This window comes from Lactuca serriola, chromosome 9 (assembly GCF_051521515.1).
Source record: "Lactuca serriola cultivar US96UC23 chromosome 9, Lser_US96UC23_V15, whole genome shotgun sequence".
Classification (NCBI taxonomy): domain Eukaryota; kingdom Viridiplantae; phylum Streptophyta; class Magnoliopsida; order Asterales; family Asteraceae; genus Lactuca; species Lactuca serriola.
Genome location: NC_136416.1, coordinates 13,527,631 through 13,545,336, shown reverse-complemented (window position 1 = coordinate 13,545,336; position 17,706 = coordinate 13,527,631). Strand labels below are relative to the sequence as shown.

The following is a 17,706-nucleotide window of genomic DNA, read 5'->3' as shown; positions in this document are numbered from 1 at the left end:
TTCAGGGTTTGCACCCTATATATGGAACCTTATGTTTTCCCCTCAGCCTCTTTGCTGCTCATTTGAGATCCAGAAAACCCTAATTCGTGAGGAGACCTCATTGTTGAGTGAATTAGAGCTTGGAGGAGGATCTTTGGTGCTTGAAGCTTGAAGGTTGGAGGCTTGTATCAGGAGGCTTGGGGAGATCATAAATCTACAGTTGGTTGGGCTCATTTCAGGGGTAAGGAACCATTTCCTTAAGCTGTTTCTTCATGGATTCATGTATGGTGATTGATATGAGATCTAATTCGAGATAGAAGCTTGGATCTAAGGATGCTACTTCAGATCTAATCTTGTGATGGTCCTATATGTCATAAAGTTCCTGTACAAGAGTTGTTGGTGAAGCTCTTTTGTCCTTAGCCTTAAACCTAGAGCATTTTGGGCTCATAGCTCCTAGAGTTCACGTAAAGTTTGCCACTTTACGTGAGGAATGGCTTGTAGAAGGGTAGATCTAGGGATTTGAGCCCCTGCATGACTTAGAAAGCCTCTGTATGGAATGAGAACTGAAGAGACTCGGCGAGTTCCCTGGGTGAACTCGGCGAGTTGGATGAAGATAAACAGGAACTCGGCGAGTCTATTGAAGATTGCCTTGGACTCGGCGAGTCTGTTCTTAGACTCGGCGAGTCTGGTCGTAAAGTCCTAATTTTTTTGGTTGAACGGTGAATCGGTGAGTCGAGGGACGACTCGGTGAGTTGAGCAGGAAGTGACTCAGAGTTGGTTGGACTCGGTGAGTCTTGGGGTGACTCGGCGAGTTGAGTCGTGGATTAGGAGCTTCTGAGTATAGGGACTCGACGAGGACTTTGACTTTGATTTTGACCAATTGACTTCCAGGGGTATTTTGGTAATTATTGGTATTTATTGAGTTCAGACTTTTGGTATTGATCAGTGGTGGAGTTCGTGTCGGAGGTTGGAGCAACGTGATCTTATCTTTTCAGTCAGTAGTTGTTTGGTGAGTTATCCTCACTATATCGACAGGGTCTAAGGCACCAAGACCGACCCTTTATCGGATGGAAATCCGGGTAGTTATGTTATTGCTTCGCTATATGTTTGCATCCTGGTAGTTAGGATGGTATATGGTAGAGACTTGGTTAAGGTCGGGATCCTGGTATATAGGATGATGCTATGTTAGTGACCGGTTAGGTCGGTATCCTGGTTAGAGTATGCTATGTATGTGATCTACTAGATCGGTTGATTGGTGATTAATTGTTATATGATTATATGTTTATGTGCACATGGTTGGTTGACTGGGGTTGGGTTGAGGCGGGTCCTGCTTTGTGTTGTAGGCCAACATACCCAGGGCTGACCGGATATTCTGAAGGCCCAGCGAGCGATCCGGATAGGCTGTAGGCCCCACGAGGGCGGACCAGACGTGCCGAGGCTCGGAGAGTGGACCAGGCCAACTGAAGGCCCGGTACGGGCGGACCAGTCATACTGTAGACTTAGAGAGTAGACCAGGTGGGTTGAACGCCCGGTGCAGGCGGACCAACCACATTGCAGACTCGGTGTATATGGCTAGACTCGGAGGGTGGACCAGGTGGACTGAAGGCCCGGTGCGGCGGACCAGTCACACAGCAGACCTGAAGTGCATGGTTGTTCTGTTATGTTATGATATGTTATGTGTATGGTATATGTGGTTGGTATTTTGGGAGTATCTCACTATGCTTTCGGGCTTACAGTTATGGTTTAACGTTTCAGGTACTCCAGGAGACCGTGGCAAGGCAAAGGCGTGATCGTACCGCTCCTCATGTTTATCTTTTATGACATGGTTCTGGGAATACTCTGATAATAAATGTATTGAAAACCTTTTTGTAACAACTTAATGAAATTGGGTTGTTTTTGAAAAGTTTAAATTGGTTGGAATTTTTAGAGCGTTACAGACAAACTCTCAATGCTTATTGCTATGACATTATGAGTTTAAGGGGGGATATTAGTCTATATTATTAGCCCGCTTGTTTATGGGCTCTTTTTTGTCTTTAGCCTGTTAGGGTTTCTGTCTAGCTAGTATTTATATCCGCTTTATTCCTTGTAGTCTTAATGCTTTTCTCTGAGAACCCTTGTAATTTCTCTTTGATATAATCATATGACAATGTTATCAGTCTCTACGTGTCTATGTATTACACTATTACAACATATCAATATCTACTTATTAATCAATCTCAAAAGAAAGCAGTTAAATGGGAATTAAATGGTGTCACTAGTATAACCATATAAATAATCAAACAAACATAACAATCAAGTATAACTATATAGATAACATAATCTGAAGGTATCCATGTTTGTATTTAATCCATCCTAGTTCGATTAATTAACATCCTTTAAATGATATCGATATGTTATCCACCGATTCCTAAATTGATTAATTTCATGCCGATTTCATTAATCCTAGGATTCTAAGTTGTCTATCAACAATGATAGCTCCCATAGACTTTGTCTATCATGTTGTAGTATGAAGACTCAATTGGTATGATCAATCCCAAGATTAGTGGTAACTTCTCAAATTGTCTGTGTTATTGGATCAATCATAAATATTAATCCCAACTCTATTATGTTTAACCTAGGGTATCTCTCCACTAGTCATAACAGCATATGCTCTTGACTTAGTTTTCCAGCTTAGGCAACTTAATAAACAATTTGATCCAAGATACATAATCTTAACCTAATCATAAATCAAGCACTCAGTTATATAAACATAACAAAATCAATATCAATACACATGGATCTTTAATTAAGCAAACATAATAAATTGAATAACTTTCAATATCAAATATCAATTCATCAAACAAACTAGGGTTTCACAAATAACAAATAATCATAAAGGGTTTAATTTCAAATCTCAATAGGAACATGTAGGACATCAAACTATTAACTAGTTATAGACCAAAAAGTAAAAAAGTTGGATAACTAATGATTTCTTCTCTTGATCTCCAGATTTTTGCTTCTATATCAACCTATCTGTTGATATAGCCTTCTAGACTCTCAAAATGGCCTCTCTAGGTCGTTTTCTTCTGTATTCTTCTTATGTTCTGATGTATTACATGTATTGGACGAAAATCAACTCTATTTATAGCCTTTAGTGACCTACATATTTCTCGGCGCGACAAACAGATCACATCGCGATTTAGGTAAAAAGTCGTGTTACTTCTAAGCCAAGAAAAGATCACGAAATTCTCTGAATTTAATTTGATGATTTGGAACCAACATTGGGTGTAGAAAGCTATGCGGGGTGTAGAGGGTTACGTGGGGTATAGAATATTTTTTTCCAGCTATTTTCAAATCTTCTGTAATCTAGCTCATTATCAACCATTTTTAGCTTCTTTTTCCCTAAAGCACCAATTTTACCTACATTATATAATTTATAATGAATTATGTACCTTTTGTTCCATAAAATTCCTATAAAAGTATATAAAATGCCCTTTAAAATATGTATAACTTAACACATATCAAAATACCTCACACTTGCTTTTGTTTGCCCTCAAGCAAATATATAGAATAACTTAAGTTAGATTTATATTTTTCATTACATAAGATAACTCTATTATAAACTCATTAATTTTATTAAGCTTCAATGCATATATCTTTGTCTAAATCTTAATAACTTTCTCAGTTTTAAATACTTATAATCTTTATAAATGTTCCCCACTTACTATGAACAATATGTACTTTTGCATCTCTTAGAATATACTTTTTTAATAAAGACATTCAATCTCAATGTATTTTTTACTATTTCAAAGTGTTTAGCTTATGTAACATTTAGTTTTTAGGCTAGAATTTTTAAATAAAAAAATTATTTAGATAAATTAAAGGGTGATTTTAGTCATAACATGCAATCTTGGTGGACCAAATATGAAAAATAGGATATAAGATGCACCATTCTCCCCATTGCAGCCAAACACAATCTATATGCTTAAGTTTCTAAATGTTTAATTACAATAATAGAACTAGCATGTAATTTTTCATAGTAATTAGAAGTTCAATAGAAGATATGAAGTATTAAGTAACCTTTAGTGTTGTTATCACCTATGTATATTAGGGATAAACGGGGGACGGGATCAGTATCATTCCCGATTTTCCGAAACAATAGAATTCACAAATGTTCTTTGAAATATATATTTCATAGAGAAATTTGACTTAAATGTTGGAAGTTTAAACAAGTCAAATAGACTTAAATGTTCGAAATGATATCTTAAAATCAAACATAATTGTAAATTTTTATAAAATCTTTTTTTTTTCTGCTTTATTATACGATGTCTATTTTTTTATTTTTTTTATTTTCATTTGGCACTCTAACTTGAGCATCACCCAAAACGATATGTTGGTAAACAATGAAAAAAACAAAGAAAGAAAATAAAATAAATTACTACTATTAACAAAATGTTAAAATCATATTGCAATTTCTGCGGCCTACCTTTAAGTTTTGTAATCGGATGAATCACAAAATGATCAAAAGAAAGTTATAATCAGACGTATCCCAAAATAATCAAAAGAAAAAATGTGACTGACAGAATAACCATAATTTGATAATCATTTATATATAAAACTATTATTTTTTTTTTTTCAAAATTACATTATGTATAATGCTCATTAACAAAACCTTCAACAGAAATTACGTTTTCCTATTTTGCAATGGGGTTGGCTAAAAAGACACCTCATTTTACCATTTAGACAATCCTAATTAATTTTTGAAATATTTTTATTGGTTGAAATTGCATTGTTTTCCCAAAAGCTGATTACAAGTAGTTGATTATAGGTTGACTTTTTATAAAAGTGATAATAGGGTGTCTAAAGGGTGTCTTATTAGCAGCACCCTTTTGCAATTGACAATATCTTTTCACAAAACGCATTTCACGACAAAGTAGTTTCGCAAAGTCTACTTTTTGAAAAGAAGGTTTATTTCTGAATTGTAATACTTGTTCAAAATGCGGTCATTTTGTATACTCACTCCTCCCATTTTGGTCATTTTGCTATTAACCCTTTTATTATCTCTTTCACATTTCATGTATACATTCTTAGTAAACCTATAATCTTCCTATCTTTTTTTTTAAAAAAAAAAAAATTATCAATTACACATCCAAATTGTCATCATCACAATCAATTACAGCATTTTAATCAAATTATCATATAAATTAACAAATTAAAATCAAGACGAAAACATGTGGGGTAAAAAAGAACATCACATCACATGGCCACACGGTTTATGCACTTTTTGCCTCCTCCAACAAAGCTTCGAGTTCCCCTTTTCTGTGTAACTTGACAGTCTCTGCAACAAAGAAAGATTTATCCATCACATACTTATATATTCTCACAATGATAGTGAAAACAAAAGGATAGAAATGATCATATAATTGAACAAATGAGTGAAAACAAATATAATCATATAATCCAACAAAGGAGACGGGAAGAAGGGTAAAGAGCATATACCAGAACAACCACCTATGTGTTTGCCTCCTGTTGAGAAAGATAGAAATGACCAAATTAGATTTTAAACTGATATAATGGAAAAAGTGTTTCTGTATTTTGCCCATAAATGGAACTAATGAACACATTTATGGCGTCTCCTTCCTACATACCAATAAAAACATTTGGGACTGTATGTTGACCAGTAAGTCGTTCAAGGACTTTTTGTAGCTGTGGTCCTTGGGCACCTGAAAAAACAAGAAGACCATCTTCAGTATTTCCAAATTCTAACAAAATATTTGCAATTTGTTTACTTCTTTTTTTTTTCTTGAATAAAAGAGATCGATTGGTTAGGGTATGTAGGCCCCATAATAACAAGTATATGACATGTGGTGTTTGATAATTGATATGATGATTGATCAGATTTGAACAAAATATGTAATGACTTGTAAGAAAGGTTTATTGGGATAAATGTAAGATTACACAGTCTCTAACTTAAACCAACCAAGTACTAATTTTCATGGTATCCAAACACAAATTGAAGCCCAGACCCTAACTACAACAACTAAATGCACCAAAACTTGCACGAAATTTGATTCAGGATTAAATGAATTTGCCTAGAGCACCTCCAAATAATTCAACATACACAGATCCATTCCGATCAAAATCCTCAATCCAATATGTGTTCTAATTTGGAAAACAATTGATTTTCCCTTAATATACATGAACACAGATTACATATTAAGCATATAATCCCTAATTTCTATCACAAAAACCACCAATATTAACAAAAGGTCACTTACCCATTTGGTCCAGTTCAACGACGAGTGGTTGTACACCAAGCCGATTGAATAGAGATTTCACCTCAGAAGAATACCTTCACAATCAAAAATCAAAAACAAAAACCCCAATTTTAAATTTGCCGAACCAAACTTCAATCTCAAAACGGAAAACCAAAAATAACTTACGAACACCAAGTTTTGGAATAGACGACAACTGGATTATCGGTGATGGTTTTCTTCACAGTCTCTTCTAATCGAGATCCAAACGAAGCGGTCATAGCATGGATCTTAAGAGCACCATGTTTTCTGATTGTCAAAACTCTTCTTGATGAGATTTTGTGGGAATAAAGTTTGTTGCTGACGAACGAAAGGCAAGAAGGTGAATTAGGGAAATGGTAGAGAGCGGTGGGAGATAGAGAAACAGAGGTGAAACTTCTAGTGAGCTGAGAAGTTGCTGCCATGGTTGCTCGCTCCTTTTGGTGGTCTGTGACCCTTTTTACTCTTTACACCAAGGGCTTTTTCTTCTTTGCCTTCTGCGTCAAAACTCAACCTTTTCTTTGCGCAAAAGATAACAGAAGAGACCATAGTTAAGTATGTATTTGATAATTACGGACAAATATAATAGTATTAATTGTTTATTTAAGAAATCAAATATCTTCATATTTTCCCATCTTATCCATATTACTGTCTATTTATAATTATGACAAATTTACTTTCGACACTTATTTTAAATGGGTATTATGTGAATAGGAAAAAAATTAGCACGATATTTATGGTGCATTAAGTTCTAGAAAATTTTCTAGTTTTAAAAAGAAAAAAACATAAATTTTAAAAACATGTTTGGTTTGATCGTTTTTTCAAAGTTTTTTATTCTTTAATAATATTTTCTTGAAAAATGAAAACAATTTTTTACAATCAAAAACACTCTTAATTTTTTTATTTGAAGAAACTTATGTTTCTCTTTTAAGTATTATCGGTTTATTTGGTGTTAGAATGAGTTTTAAACGAAAAATATTTAAATTAGTTTATATGTTACTAAAATAAAATAACTAAGGAGTTAGTTTCTGATATTCAACATTAGGGAAAAATATTAGACAAAATTTCATTATTGGTCCTTATGGTTGCAAAATATTATATTTTAAGAACTTCTATAAAAAAACATCATGTTGTTTGTAACGCCAAAGATTTCATACAAAGTACACTAAAAAAATCATTTTTTATTTAAAAGTTTACAGTAGTTTTGGTGTACTCTGAAATACAAGTAGTTATCACAAGGATTGTACTGGCGGTCACGTACAAAATCGAGTCAAGCATCACAAATATAAACCTGCAAAACAAATCATCATAACAACATAAACCTCACGGATTAGTAAATAACAACTACTAAAAACATAATCAGATAGATCCTATAAATGACATTATAACTTATTTCTCATTTAGGTAACAATAAAAATATGTAATTAAGGGTGTTATCATAACGAACCTCTCCATGATAATCTAATTATCTTTCGGAATCTACTCCTCAATTAATAATTTATCTCTTTGCCATTGATCTATTTCTCTGTCGTGATCATTCTCCCAATCAATGATCTCTCTCTCAATCTATATATCTATATTTCTCTCTCTCTCTCTCTCTCTCTCTCTCTCTCTCTCTCTTCCCTTTATCTCTCTCTCTCTCACTCATGATCTATCATTCAATTCACAATTAATCTCTCATTGTCCCTCACTATCATAATTTATCTTTCTCAATATTAATAAATTTATCCATTAAGATATATCTCTTTTAATGGAAATTAATCTATCTATCCTAATCTATCACTTGTTCATGAATAATCTATCTATTGTTAGTACGGCGAACTTCAGGCGCATAATTAGCTCTTCAACCCAAGGGGTCTTGGGCCAATAAGCGTTTGGGAATTCACTTTGTGTAAGATAAACAAGAGTTAGGTCAGAAAGCCATACCAAGGGTCGGACCCCGACATAGCTCTCTGATGCCTATGTTAGATTGTGACTCTTGGTGTTGCTTTAGTGTTAAGGAATATATGTTCTCTTTACTTACATCCCCCGACTATCATGTCTCTGGGGGTATTTATAGGCTGTCCGAGGTTAGAAAAGCCCATATCCTTGACCGGTCCTCCACTTATTATTCGATCTACAAGCAGGCGCGTTTCCTATACTTTCCTTGTTTATATTATTTGCTTCGTACTATTTTACATATTTCCTGGGATACGATTTCGATGCTTGCATACGATGTATTTGAATTCATATTTGTCTGAAGCAAGTGGCAATGCTTGTAACACCAATTTGGTGAGTACCGGGTCGATAATGGGTTTCCTCGAACTACCGACCTGATACACCATTAAGCCCCTCGGTCTGAAGGGTAAAATAATATTTCTGAAATATTTTTGTCATTCAGACTTGTAAATCCATATCGGGTACTGTAAAATCCTTCGCATGTTGTGTATTAAATGTTTGCACCGTCACACATCATCTTGTAGAAACTTCTTTACATTGTGTTTCATTTGAATTTTCCATCACTATGAAAGGTATGGGTGATGATATGTCTTCAGTTGCGTCCGAAGTGGACTGCTGCATGCTAGAGCAGTACACTCATGAATATTACCTTTCTCCTGTACTTGGTTTCCAAGTTCCATCTTCATCTTTGTCTGTTCTTGATGTCCCGCCTAATAATATTGGTTTCTATCTTCAACATCTTGTGTGTGGGTTATGCTTACCCCCATCTCGCTTCTTCTTAGAAGTTCTTTGTTACTATAAAGTCAATCTTGTCTAGCTATGTTCGAATGCAATGTTAAAGATTGTTACTTTCGAAGTTTTTTGTGTTTCTCATGAGATACCACTTGATGTCTCATTGTTTCGCTATTTTTACCGCATGAAGAAGTATGGTGGTTGGTTTTCTTTCAGTAGTCGTCACTTTCCTCTTTCTCCATATTTATCTCGTTCTAATGGGAACTGGAAAAGTAGGTACTGTTGGGTGGGCATACATAACTTGTGTTTTCCAGAAGTTGTACTTGCTCTGTGTCATATGAGTTCATTCTGGAAAGTCCGTTGTTAACTACCAGTGTTATTTGTATGTCATGCATGTTTTTCTAACCTTTTTACTGGATTTAGCATAAGTTCTCTTTTCTTATCTTTCCCTAGTTGTGGGTAATCTCCTGATATAAATGCTACCTCTTGGTGTTTTCTCCGTGCTCATTTATTATTACAGATGGGAGTAAATGCCCTTTTCAACTGATGTCCTATTTGGTCGATGATATCTCTCCTGATTCCATTATAGTGGATGGTGTGGTCCCTGACCGAGATGTAGATCCGATGACTTCGATGCCCGAGTCGCCCATTACTCTTCTAGGATTTTGTATGAATGCTTTCTCTATTGATCAACTTCTTGACATATCTTGTCCTGTGATTGGTTCTACACATGTCGGTTCTTCTAGCTCCGTAGGATTTGTGCCCCCGGGAAGTGTTTCTTTTGATCAAAAGTGTAGGCGGGTACTCTCGCCTTATCAGTTTGTGCAATTTCTGCATGAGATTTCCCATGTGGGCCCTCGTTGCGCCTCTCCTTCATCCTTAGGTCATGTTGCCCCTAAACCAGATGGTATGTAAATAATTTGGCGTGTTTTATACATTTACACCCATGTTATATGTTCTAAATGATTATTTCGTTCTACTAATTGTTGGATTAGTGTCTAAGTCCATAACTATTTTGGTATGTACTTGACCCGATGGTGCATGGTCCTTTTGGGTTGACTTCACCAAAGCAACTTGATAGGATGAATTATGGAGAGAAAGGATTAATTATGATTTATTAATATATTATGAGAATAATATATTAAAGGAGAAATCATATTGTTTAATTAATATTAGTCAAGAATTAATAAGAATTAAGTTTGTGGCTAAAAGAGATTAATTAAACTTAAGGGACTGGAATTGTAATTATAAGATAATTGCAATTGGGCCATGGATTACCTTATAATATAAGGTTGGACGAATTCTATGGGGAAACCCATTAGAAATCGTCCAAGGCTTGTTAAGGAAGGAGTCCATGGGTTGCTTAGGGCTTAAGCATCCAAATTAGGGTTTCCTTGTTAGATAACCATAATAACCTCACTATTTAAGGACCCCTTGGGCACCAAAAACGTGGGCAACTGAATCCTTAGGGTTTCTACACATTTTTGGGTGTTCCTTCTCTTCTCCTATTCATCCTCTTGCTCTTGGTGTTTGTGAACCATTAGAGGAGTGACATTTGTGACTCTAAGCTTTCTAAAGTCATTACAAGGAAGATTTGAGATTGTTATTGCTACATAACAATCAAGGTATGATCTAAACTCTAATTCATATGTTATATTAATTATCATATGCTAGATCTAGGGTTTGAAGTCTTGGATGAATTGCATGTACAATAGAGAAACCTAGATCCAAGCATTAGGGTTTGTATGAGCACATAGGATGTTCTTATAGCTAAAACCCATCACTAATGCCATTTCCCTGATTTTGTAGATGAGTGCCCTTCTTGTGTGTTGTTTGAGGAAGAGTTGGACGAAGCATGCCGGTTTATAGCCCGTGCTGAAAAAATTATCTCCACCATACTTGGGCGAGATCTCAAGTTTTTTGATGGGTTGCTAACTGATGGAACCTCATTCCCCATAAGACCTTTCTTGTGCTTGGGTTGGGTTCTCCCTGGTTTCCTGGTCACCACTGCAAAATCACAGAGAACAAAGGTCGTTAGCCGCTTTCCGGGAGGAGCTCCCGGAAGAACGCTCTGACGGTCAAGTTAGAGGATGATTTAGGGTTTGTGTATGCGTTCTCTAGAAGGCCCAGAAAACTTACCTCGCTAGTCTGAGAATGCATCCTTTTATACCTAGCGCCCCTGCCTGGTCCGTACCAGACAAGATCGCTTTTTTGGGGAGACAGGATCAGAGGCGCTGATTGGAGGGTCATGCGCCCTCAACCGCTAGAGCGCTCTCATTGTCTCTGACGGTAATGCTCTGATCCCACTGTTTGTCTCCTGATCGTACCTTTTGTCTTGGAGCAAGGAGCGTCACTTGGCGGGCGCGAGCCTTCTGCCTGGGCGTTCCGCTCCCGGGGGCGCTAGCGGGCGCTGAGCCTGCTGGGCTGGATCTGGCTGGTGTGCCCGGCTCTAGGGATTGGATGCGACTCTGTTGTGCTGCTCTAGGCACGCCATCAAGTCCCCCAGTCCAGTAGTTGTAGCATTGCAGTGCTAGTTACGACGTTCTGGACTTAATTGATTGACGCGTGTTCGTTTTCCTCTACCCGCCGCTCCGTTTTTTAATGGCAACGTGACCGCGCCTGACTGCTGGCAGTTACATCATTACGTCAGACTTTTAAATGTCCCGCCTCTTCCCCTTTTTTAAGAGGGTGTCTGCATAGTTTCTTTTGCTTCCTCTGTTCTTCCTTTTCTCTTCGTGTTCATTCTTCTTTCCCTCTCATGGCTAACCTTCCAGGAATCGTCCCTTCAGTTGCCGAGTATCGACAATTGGAGACCACGTATGGCCTATCCTCCTTAGAAGGTGTGGAATTTCCTACCCTTGGTTCTAGCATCTCTTCCCCCCTCCTGGCAAAATTGGGGTTTTCCTGAAAACCCTGGATGCCGGTATACGATTTCCCCTGACGGACTTTCAGGAGGAAGTTCTTCAGAAGGATGGCTGTAGTCTTCAGATGTTGACCTCTAATGTTGTCAACAAAGTGTTTGCCTTCGAGATGATCTGTAGGGCAAACGGGTACCTTCCCGACTACTTTGTCTTCAAGTTCTTCTTTCGATTCTGCATCACCGGAGATAAATGTACCTTCTCAGTTCGGCGAGGGGGACACGCCTTGGTTCCTGATGGTCGTACCCCCAAGAACTGGCAGGACAAGTGGTTATGGGTAAACCAGGGGCTGGTTGGAAGTGGCCGCTATCGTGCCAACGCATTTGTTGATACCATTCCAAAGCTTTTCCCTCATAACCAGGGTATCGCCGATTATCTGAAGAGTGTGCAGGTATCCGTTGAAGATTACTCTAAGGCACTTCTTTCTGGTGTGGGGATGAGTCCTTCTTGGAGGCGGCGAGGCAAGATGGCGGTGTTCTTCTCTGTCGTTGATGGTTAGTGTAGTATTTTCCCTTTTTCTTTTCCTGTCTCTCCTTGTTGCTTCTGTGTTTTTGATATCTCCATTCTGTTTTCCCCCAGGCACTGAGTCTTCTCTGTCTATGGATGAGGTACTACGCAAGCTCTATCGGGGTAAACTGGAGTTTCGTGAGGTAGACCTGGTCGACAGTCTTCCCCCTCCTCGCCGGGCAGACCGTCTTGCTCTGACCGTTGCTCCTCCTGTTCCTCCAGTGAGCTCATCGACGTCCAAGGAGGATCTGCTGCGTGTTCGCCCCATTTCCTTTGTTATGCCCTTGGGCGGCGCTCCCTCTTCCTCCCTAGATGACAGTGAAGATAGCAAAGAAGGCATCATTGGTGATGTTCGGCGGATGCAGGCGAAACGGAAAGCTATGCAAGCCACGGGCGACCCCGTTACTTGCGCTCCCCCTGCTGCCAAGAGAGTGCATACTAGGCGCAACTTTTCCCGCCTGCTGAGTTCGATGAGTTCCGCACCAGTAAGTTCCACATCCACTGGTGTGGTTGTGATTCCCGATGATGACGTGCAACAGTCTGAGGGAATCGACAAGGCGACTGAACAACCCGTTATTTCGGATTTTTCTTCCATTCCTTCTCCAACTATTCTGTTTGCTCCCTCCAAGCTTTCCCCGACGAAAGATTTTGGCCCCCCTAGGCCGGTTACAGTTTCCAATGATTGTGGCCCTGGTGGCGATGCTTTTGGGTCTACGGTCTTTGTGCCATATTGGAATCTCCGCGATGATTCTCGTTTGTCTGTTCGTGTCAATGCTCTAGAATTCTCACGCCATGCCTTCCCCCCAGCTGTTGTTGAGGATATGGAGGCGATGGGTAATCCTGCCCTTGCTTCCAATATGGCTTATGCTGTTGCACAAGCCATGTTTTATCTTGTTGCAGGTTCCCGGCGTATCCACACCCTTGGCGAGGTGGAGGCCACACATGCTACCTGTGGATCGCGTGTGGCTGGCTTGGAGCGTTGTCTGAATGAGCTTGGGGATGATCTTCGCTCTTCTGAGAAGAAATGTGAGTTGCTAGCATCCGAAAAGAACATTCTTGACGAAGCTAGGGCTGCATTGGAAATCAAGGTCGATTCTCTCACACAAATGAACGAAGGCTTAATGATCTAGGTTGAAAGTCTTAAGCGCGATGTTGTCGATCGTGACAAGCTTGTATCATCACTGCAGTCAGACGTGGATGTTGTTCGGCGAGACTTGGATTGGTTGTTGCATGTTGGCGTTGTCCGTATTGTTGATAAACTGATAGAGCATCCTGATTTTACCAATGCCATCAGTCTTATCCGCCACGCTGCGTATATGGCTGGGGTCGAGTCTGTTCAGAAGGCCTCTGGTGGCGGTGGGAGTGGGGAGGCGGTTGTTGGTGTGTCTTGTGTTGGTCCCATGGTTAGTATAAATGATGCTCTTTTGTCCTTCGCTAGTATGGATCATGCGGGTCTGTTAGGTTTGGGGGAGGTGGGTATTGAAGGTTTGCGGGAGTTATGCTCCTTTGGTGGTTCAGAGGGTACGTCTGAGAGTACTGTGGGTCATGAGATGGTGTTGGCGGAGGGTGTTGATGTGGAAGATGATGGTAAGGATCACGGGTCTGGTGGTGGTGGTGAGCATGATTTTGGAGCAAATGTTGGTGGTGGTAGCGTTAATGAAATTGTTGCAGGTGATGAAGAAGGCGATGGTAGTGCGATTGGAGAAGATGCTGGAAAGAGTGCTAGGGTGGAGGCTGTGGCGGGTGAGAAGAATGTTCGCGGGGATGGTCTGGAGTCGTAAGGTTTTCCTTTTTTCTGTTGGTTTAGTGTTTGGTGTTTTGCTGTGTAGTGTTGGAACTTCTAAAACAATGTTTCGCTTTCTTGGATGTATGTTTGGCATGTTTTAGGCATTATCAATTGCCTGCTTGTTTTGCTTTGTTATTTTGTTTCTCTTGCTCGCTTTATGCGCATTATTCAAGATACGTAGCGCCTTGGTGCGCCGGGCATTTTGCTTTATTGTGACATCCCCATTTTCATTAAATAATAAAACCTCGGGATGTCATGTTCCGATACAGACCAAAAGCATAAACAATAATAAATAGACCTTACAACAGTTATTCATAACTACTGGCCTATAATCCAAAATCTCTCGTCAAGTCCACCAACTTATACTCTTGTGCCATTACCTGTAATGCAAAGAAAACTGAGTGGGTCAGGCTTGGGAGCCTGGTGAGCATATAGGGTTTTCAACCCACAATAATACAATTATTATATTCAACCATCAAACAATCAACTCAATTACTCATCCCTATTATGTTTCTTAGGATTTTACCCTAGGAATTCAACTACTCGTCATTCCTTCATTCCTAAGGATTGACCTAAGGAATTTACACAAACTTCCATTGCTATATAAGGCGCATCTGCCAACATTATCCTTTAAGCGCCTCTGCCAGGATTACGTCATACACTATGAGGCGCGACTGCCAGGTTTATGACATTCTCTTTTAGGCACATCTGCCGACATTATCTTATAAGCGCATCTGCCAAGATTATCCTATAAGCGCATCTGCTATTGTTATGACAATCTCTATTTGGCGCATCTGCCAAGATCACGACATTCATTACTTGGTGCATCTACCAATACTATACTTAAGTACATCTACTAGTATTATGTCACTTTCTCTTTGGTGCATCTACCAATACTATGCTTGAGCGCATCTGCTAGTATTATGACATTCTCTAATTGGTGCATCTGCCAATATCATTCTTGATCATCTTACATACATCATCATTTTATCACTTACCAACTATCTCATCTACCCATGTTCTACCCAACATATTTGTAGATATGGAATACATATACAATTTAACTCATTTAAAAACTATATAAGACATTCATTCCATACTCATCTCAAATAAACAACAATATGTAAACACATAGCACGTATTTTATAACAAATACTTAATATTTATGTGTCAGAAGAAAGTAACTACACACTCACACATATAAACAGCAATATACTTAATACACTCGAACCCTACTTGTATTATTATCGTGTTTGTGAAAGGTAGTATACACTCACTTGATCAGAAGATGATCGGACAGCACTACGACTTGCAGAAGTAGTAATCCTCAGCAGATCTGGAAGATCTCCACAAAAATCGAACTTCTCGCGGACAGAGATTTGGCTCGGGAACCGCACTTCTCGGGATCTTCGGGATCTCAGGACTTGCTTCGGGGCTCGAGAACAATACCGGGGCTTCGGGGTATTTCTGGCACGCAAACCGATGCAAAACGGGAGAAAGAAGAGAAGAAATTGGCAAAACTATCGGCTGCCTTCGGATTCCTTTTATAGAGGCTGAGCCTCGCACGTACGCGGGGCGTACTGGTCCGAGAAACATCACTGCTTACGTATCCGAAGCCACTTGCTGCGACGTCGACACTTTCGGAGTACGCGGGGCGTACACGAGTACGCGGCGCGTACCTCGGATCAGACCGGTGACTCCTTCGGATAATGCTTCCGAATTAAAGATTAAAAATAAATAAAATTTATTTAATAAACTTCGGAAGTTCATATCTTCTTCATACGGACTCCGTTTTCGACGTTCTTTATATCCACGCGAAGGTGAGACTACGCTCTACAACTTTCGTTTAGACTCCGTCGGCTAATTTTGACTCTTATTTTTATTATTTATTTTTAATAGGCCGCGACAGAAAACTTCATTTATAAATTCATAACTTCTTCGTTTGACGTCCGATCTTGCCTAACTTTTCGTCGTTTCGCTACTAACAACAAGATCTTCGATTCTCGTTTAGATCACTAAGGCTAAATATCGCTCCAACGAAAATTCACTTTTTACGTTGCGCCGTGTCGTGCCGGTTCTGTCGCGAAACTTCGACAGGTCATAACTTCTTCGTTATAACTCGGATTTTGGCGTTCTTTATATGCACGGAAACCTCGTGACATATACTACAACTTGGTTAAGATTAATCCTTCTAGATGATCTTCCATCAAAAAGTCATTTTTGACGCTTATTGTCTCTAAATTGACTAGCCCTGATCTACGGGCGTTACATTTATCCTTACTATCGTTGGCACACTAAGTGTCTATATTGGACGCGCTCAGCATCCATGATTGGGTTTCGCAGGTGATCACTCAGTCACTAGACTAATACACTAAGTATATGAAGATCTGAAATTATCATTTCATTAACCGTGGGTTTTCTGGATACATTAAGTGTTGAACTCATGACGCTTAGCATGGTATTTTTAAATACGCTAAGTATTGGACTCATGTCTCTTAGCATGGAATTATATATACACTAAGTATTGAACTCATGTCTCTTAGCATGGGATTATATATACACTAAGTATTGAACTCATGTCTCGTAGCATGGAATTTTGAATACACTGAGTATTGAACTCATGTCTCTTAGCATGGAATTTTAAATATACTAAGTACTGAATTCATGTCTCCTAGCACGAACAAATATGCTCTAAGTATTCAGGGTACAATACGCTCAACGAGACGTCAACTAATTAGGCTGCCTCCTTTTCTTCCTCCCTTGCCTTAGAAGAAATGTTTCTTTAAGTTTCTAGCATTCCATATTCTTGGAATGGGCCTCCCTTCCATTGTCTCCAACACGTATGCACCGCTCCTACTTGCCTCCGAGACTCTGTATGGGCCTTCCCATGTTGGACCCAAATTTCCTTGAGGTTGGGCTCAGATTGCTTTGTTTTTCCTTAAAACATATTTGCCGACTTTGAAGGCCTTCTCCTTCACCCTTTGGTTGTAATATCTTTTGTTACCTGTTTGTACACGGCTTGGCGTACACTCGATTCTTTGCGCTTCTCCTCTAGGATATCTAGGTTTATCCTTAGGTCTTTCATATTGCTTTCCTCATCTTTATTGGCCGCCCTCAGTGTGTTCACTGCTATCTCCATGGGAAGCATGGCTTCGGTCCCATACGTCAAGCTGAAAGGGGTTTCCTTTGTGCTTTTCCATGGCGTAGTTATGTATGACCACAGCACCATTGGTATCTCTTCTTCCCAATTCCCCTTTGCTTTGCCCAACCTCTTCTTAATCCTATTGAAAATGGTTCGGTTGGACACCTCCTTTTGGCCGTTCGCCTGAGGATGTGCCACCGATGTGAAGCGTTGACTTATCCCTTTGGCAGTGCACCAATCTCTGAACGGGTTCTCAGCAAACTGCAAGCCATTGTCGCTGATGAGAACCTTAGGTGTTCCAAATCTTGTCATGATGTTCTTCCATACGAATTTTATCATGTGCCTCCTGGATATGCACGTCAGAGGCTCAGCTTCGATCCACTTTGTGAAGTAGTCCACAGCTACCACCATGTACTTTAGTTTCCCTGGTGC

The 17,706-nt window shown here is 39.2% G+C and overlaps 1 protein-coding gene across 1 annotated transcript; it reads right to left on the bottom strand.

The window, feature by feature from the left end:
- Positions 1 to 5,085: 5,085 nt before the first annotated feature.
- On the bottom strand, positions 5,086 to 6,786 carry GRXC5 (Glutaredoxin family protein). Its single transcript, XM_079021408.1, has 5 exons — positions 6,402 to 6,786; positions 6,237 to 6,310; positions 5,607 to 5,681; positions 5,458 to 5,484; positions 5,086 to 5,296 (listed from the first exon to the last, which is right to left on the bottom strand). The coding sequence occupies exons 1-5, from the start codon at positions 6,674 to 6,676 to the stop codon at positions 5,232 to 5,234; spliced, it is 516 nt and encodes a 171-aa protein (XP_078877534.1). The 5' UTR covers positions 6,677 to 6,786; the 3' UTR covers positions 5,086 to 5,231.
- Between the last annotated feature and the right edge of the window lie 10,920 nt (positions 6,787 to 17,706).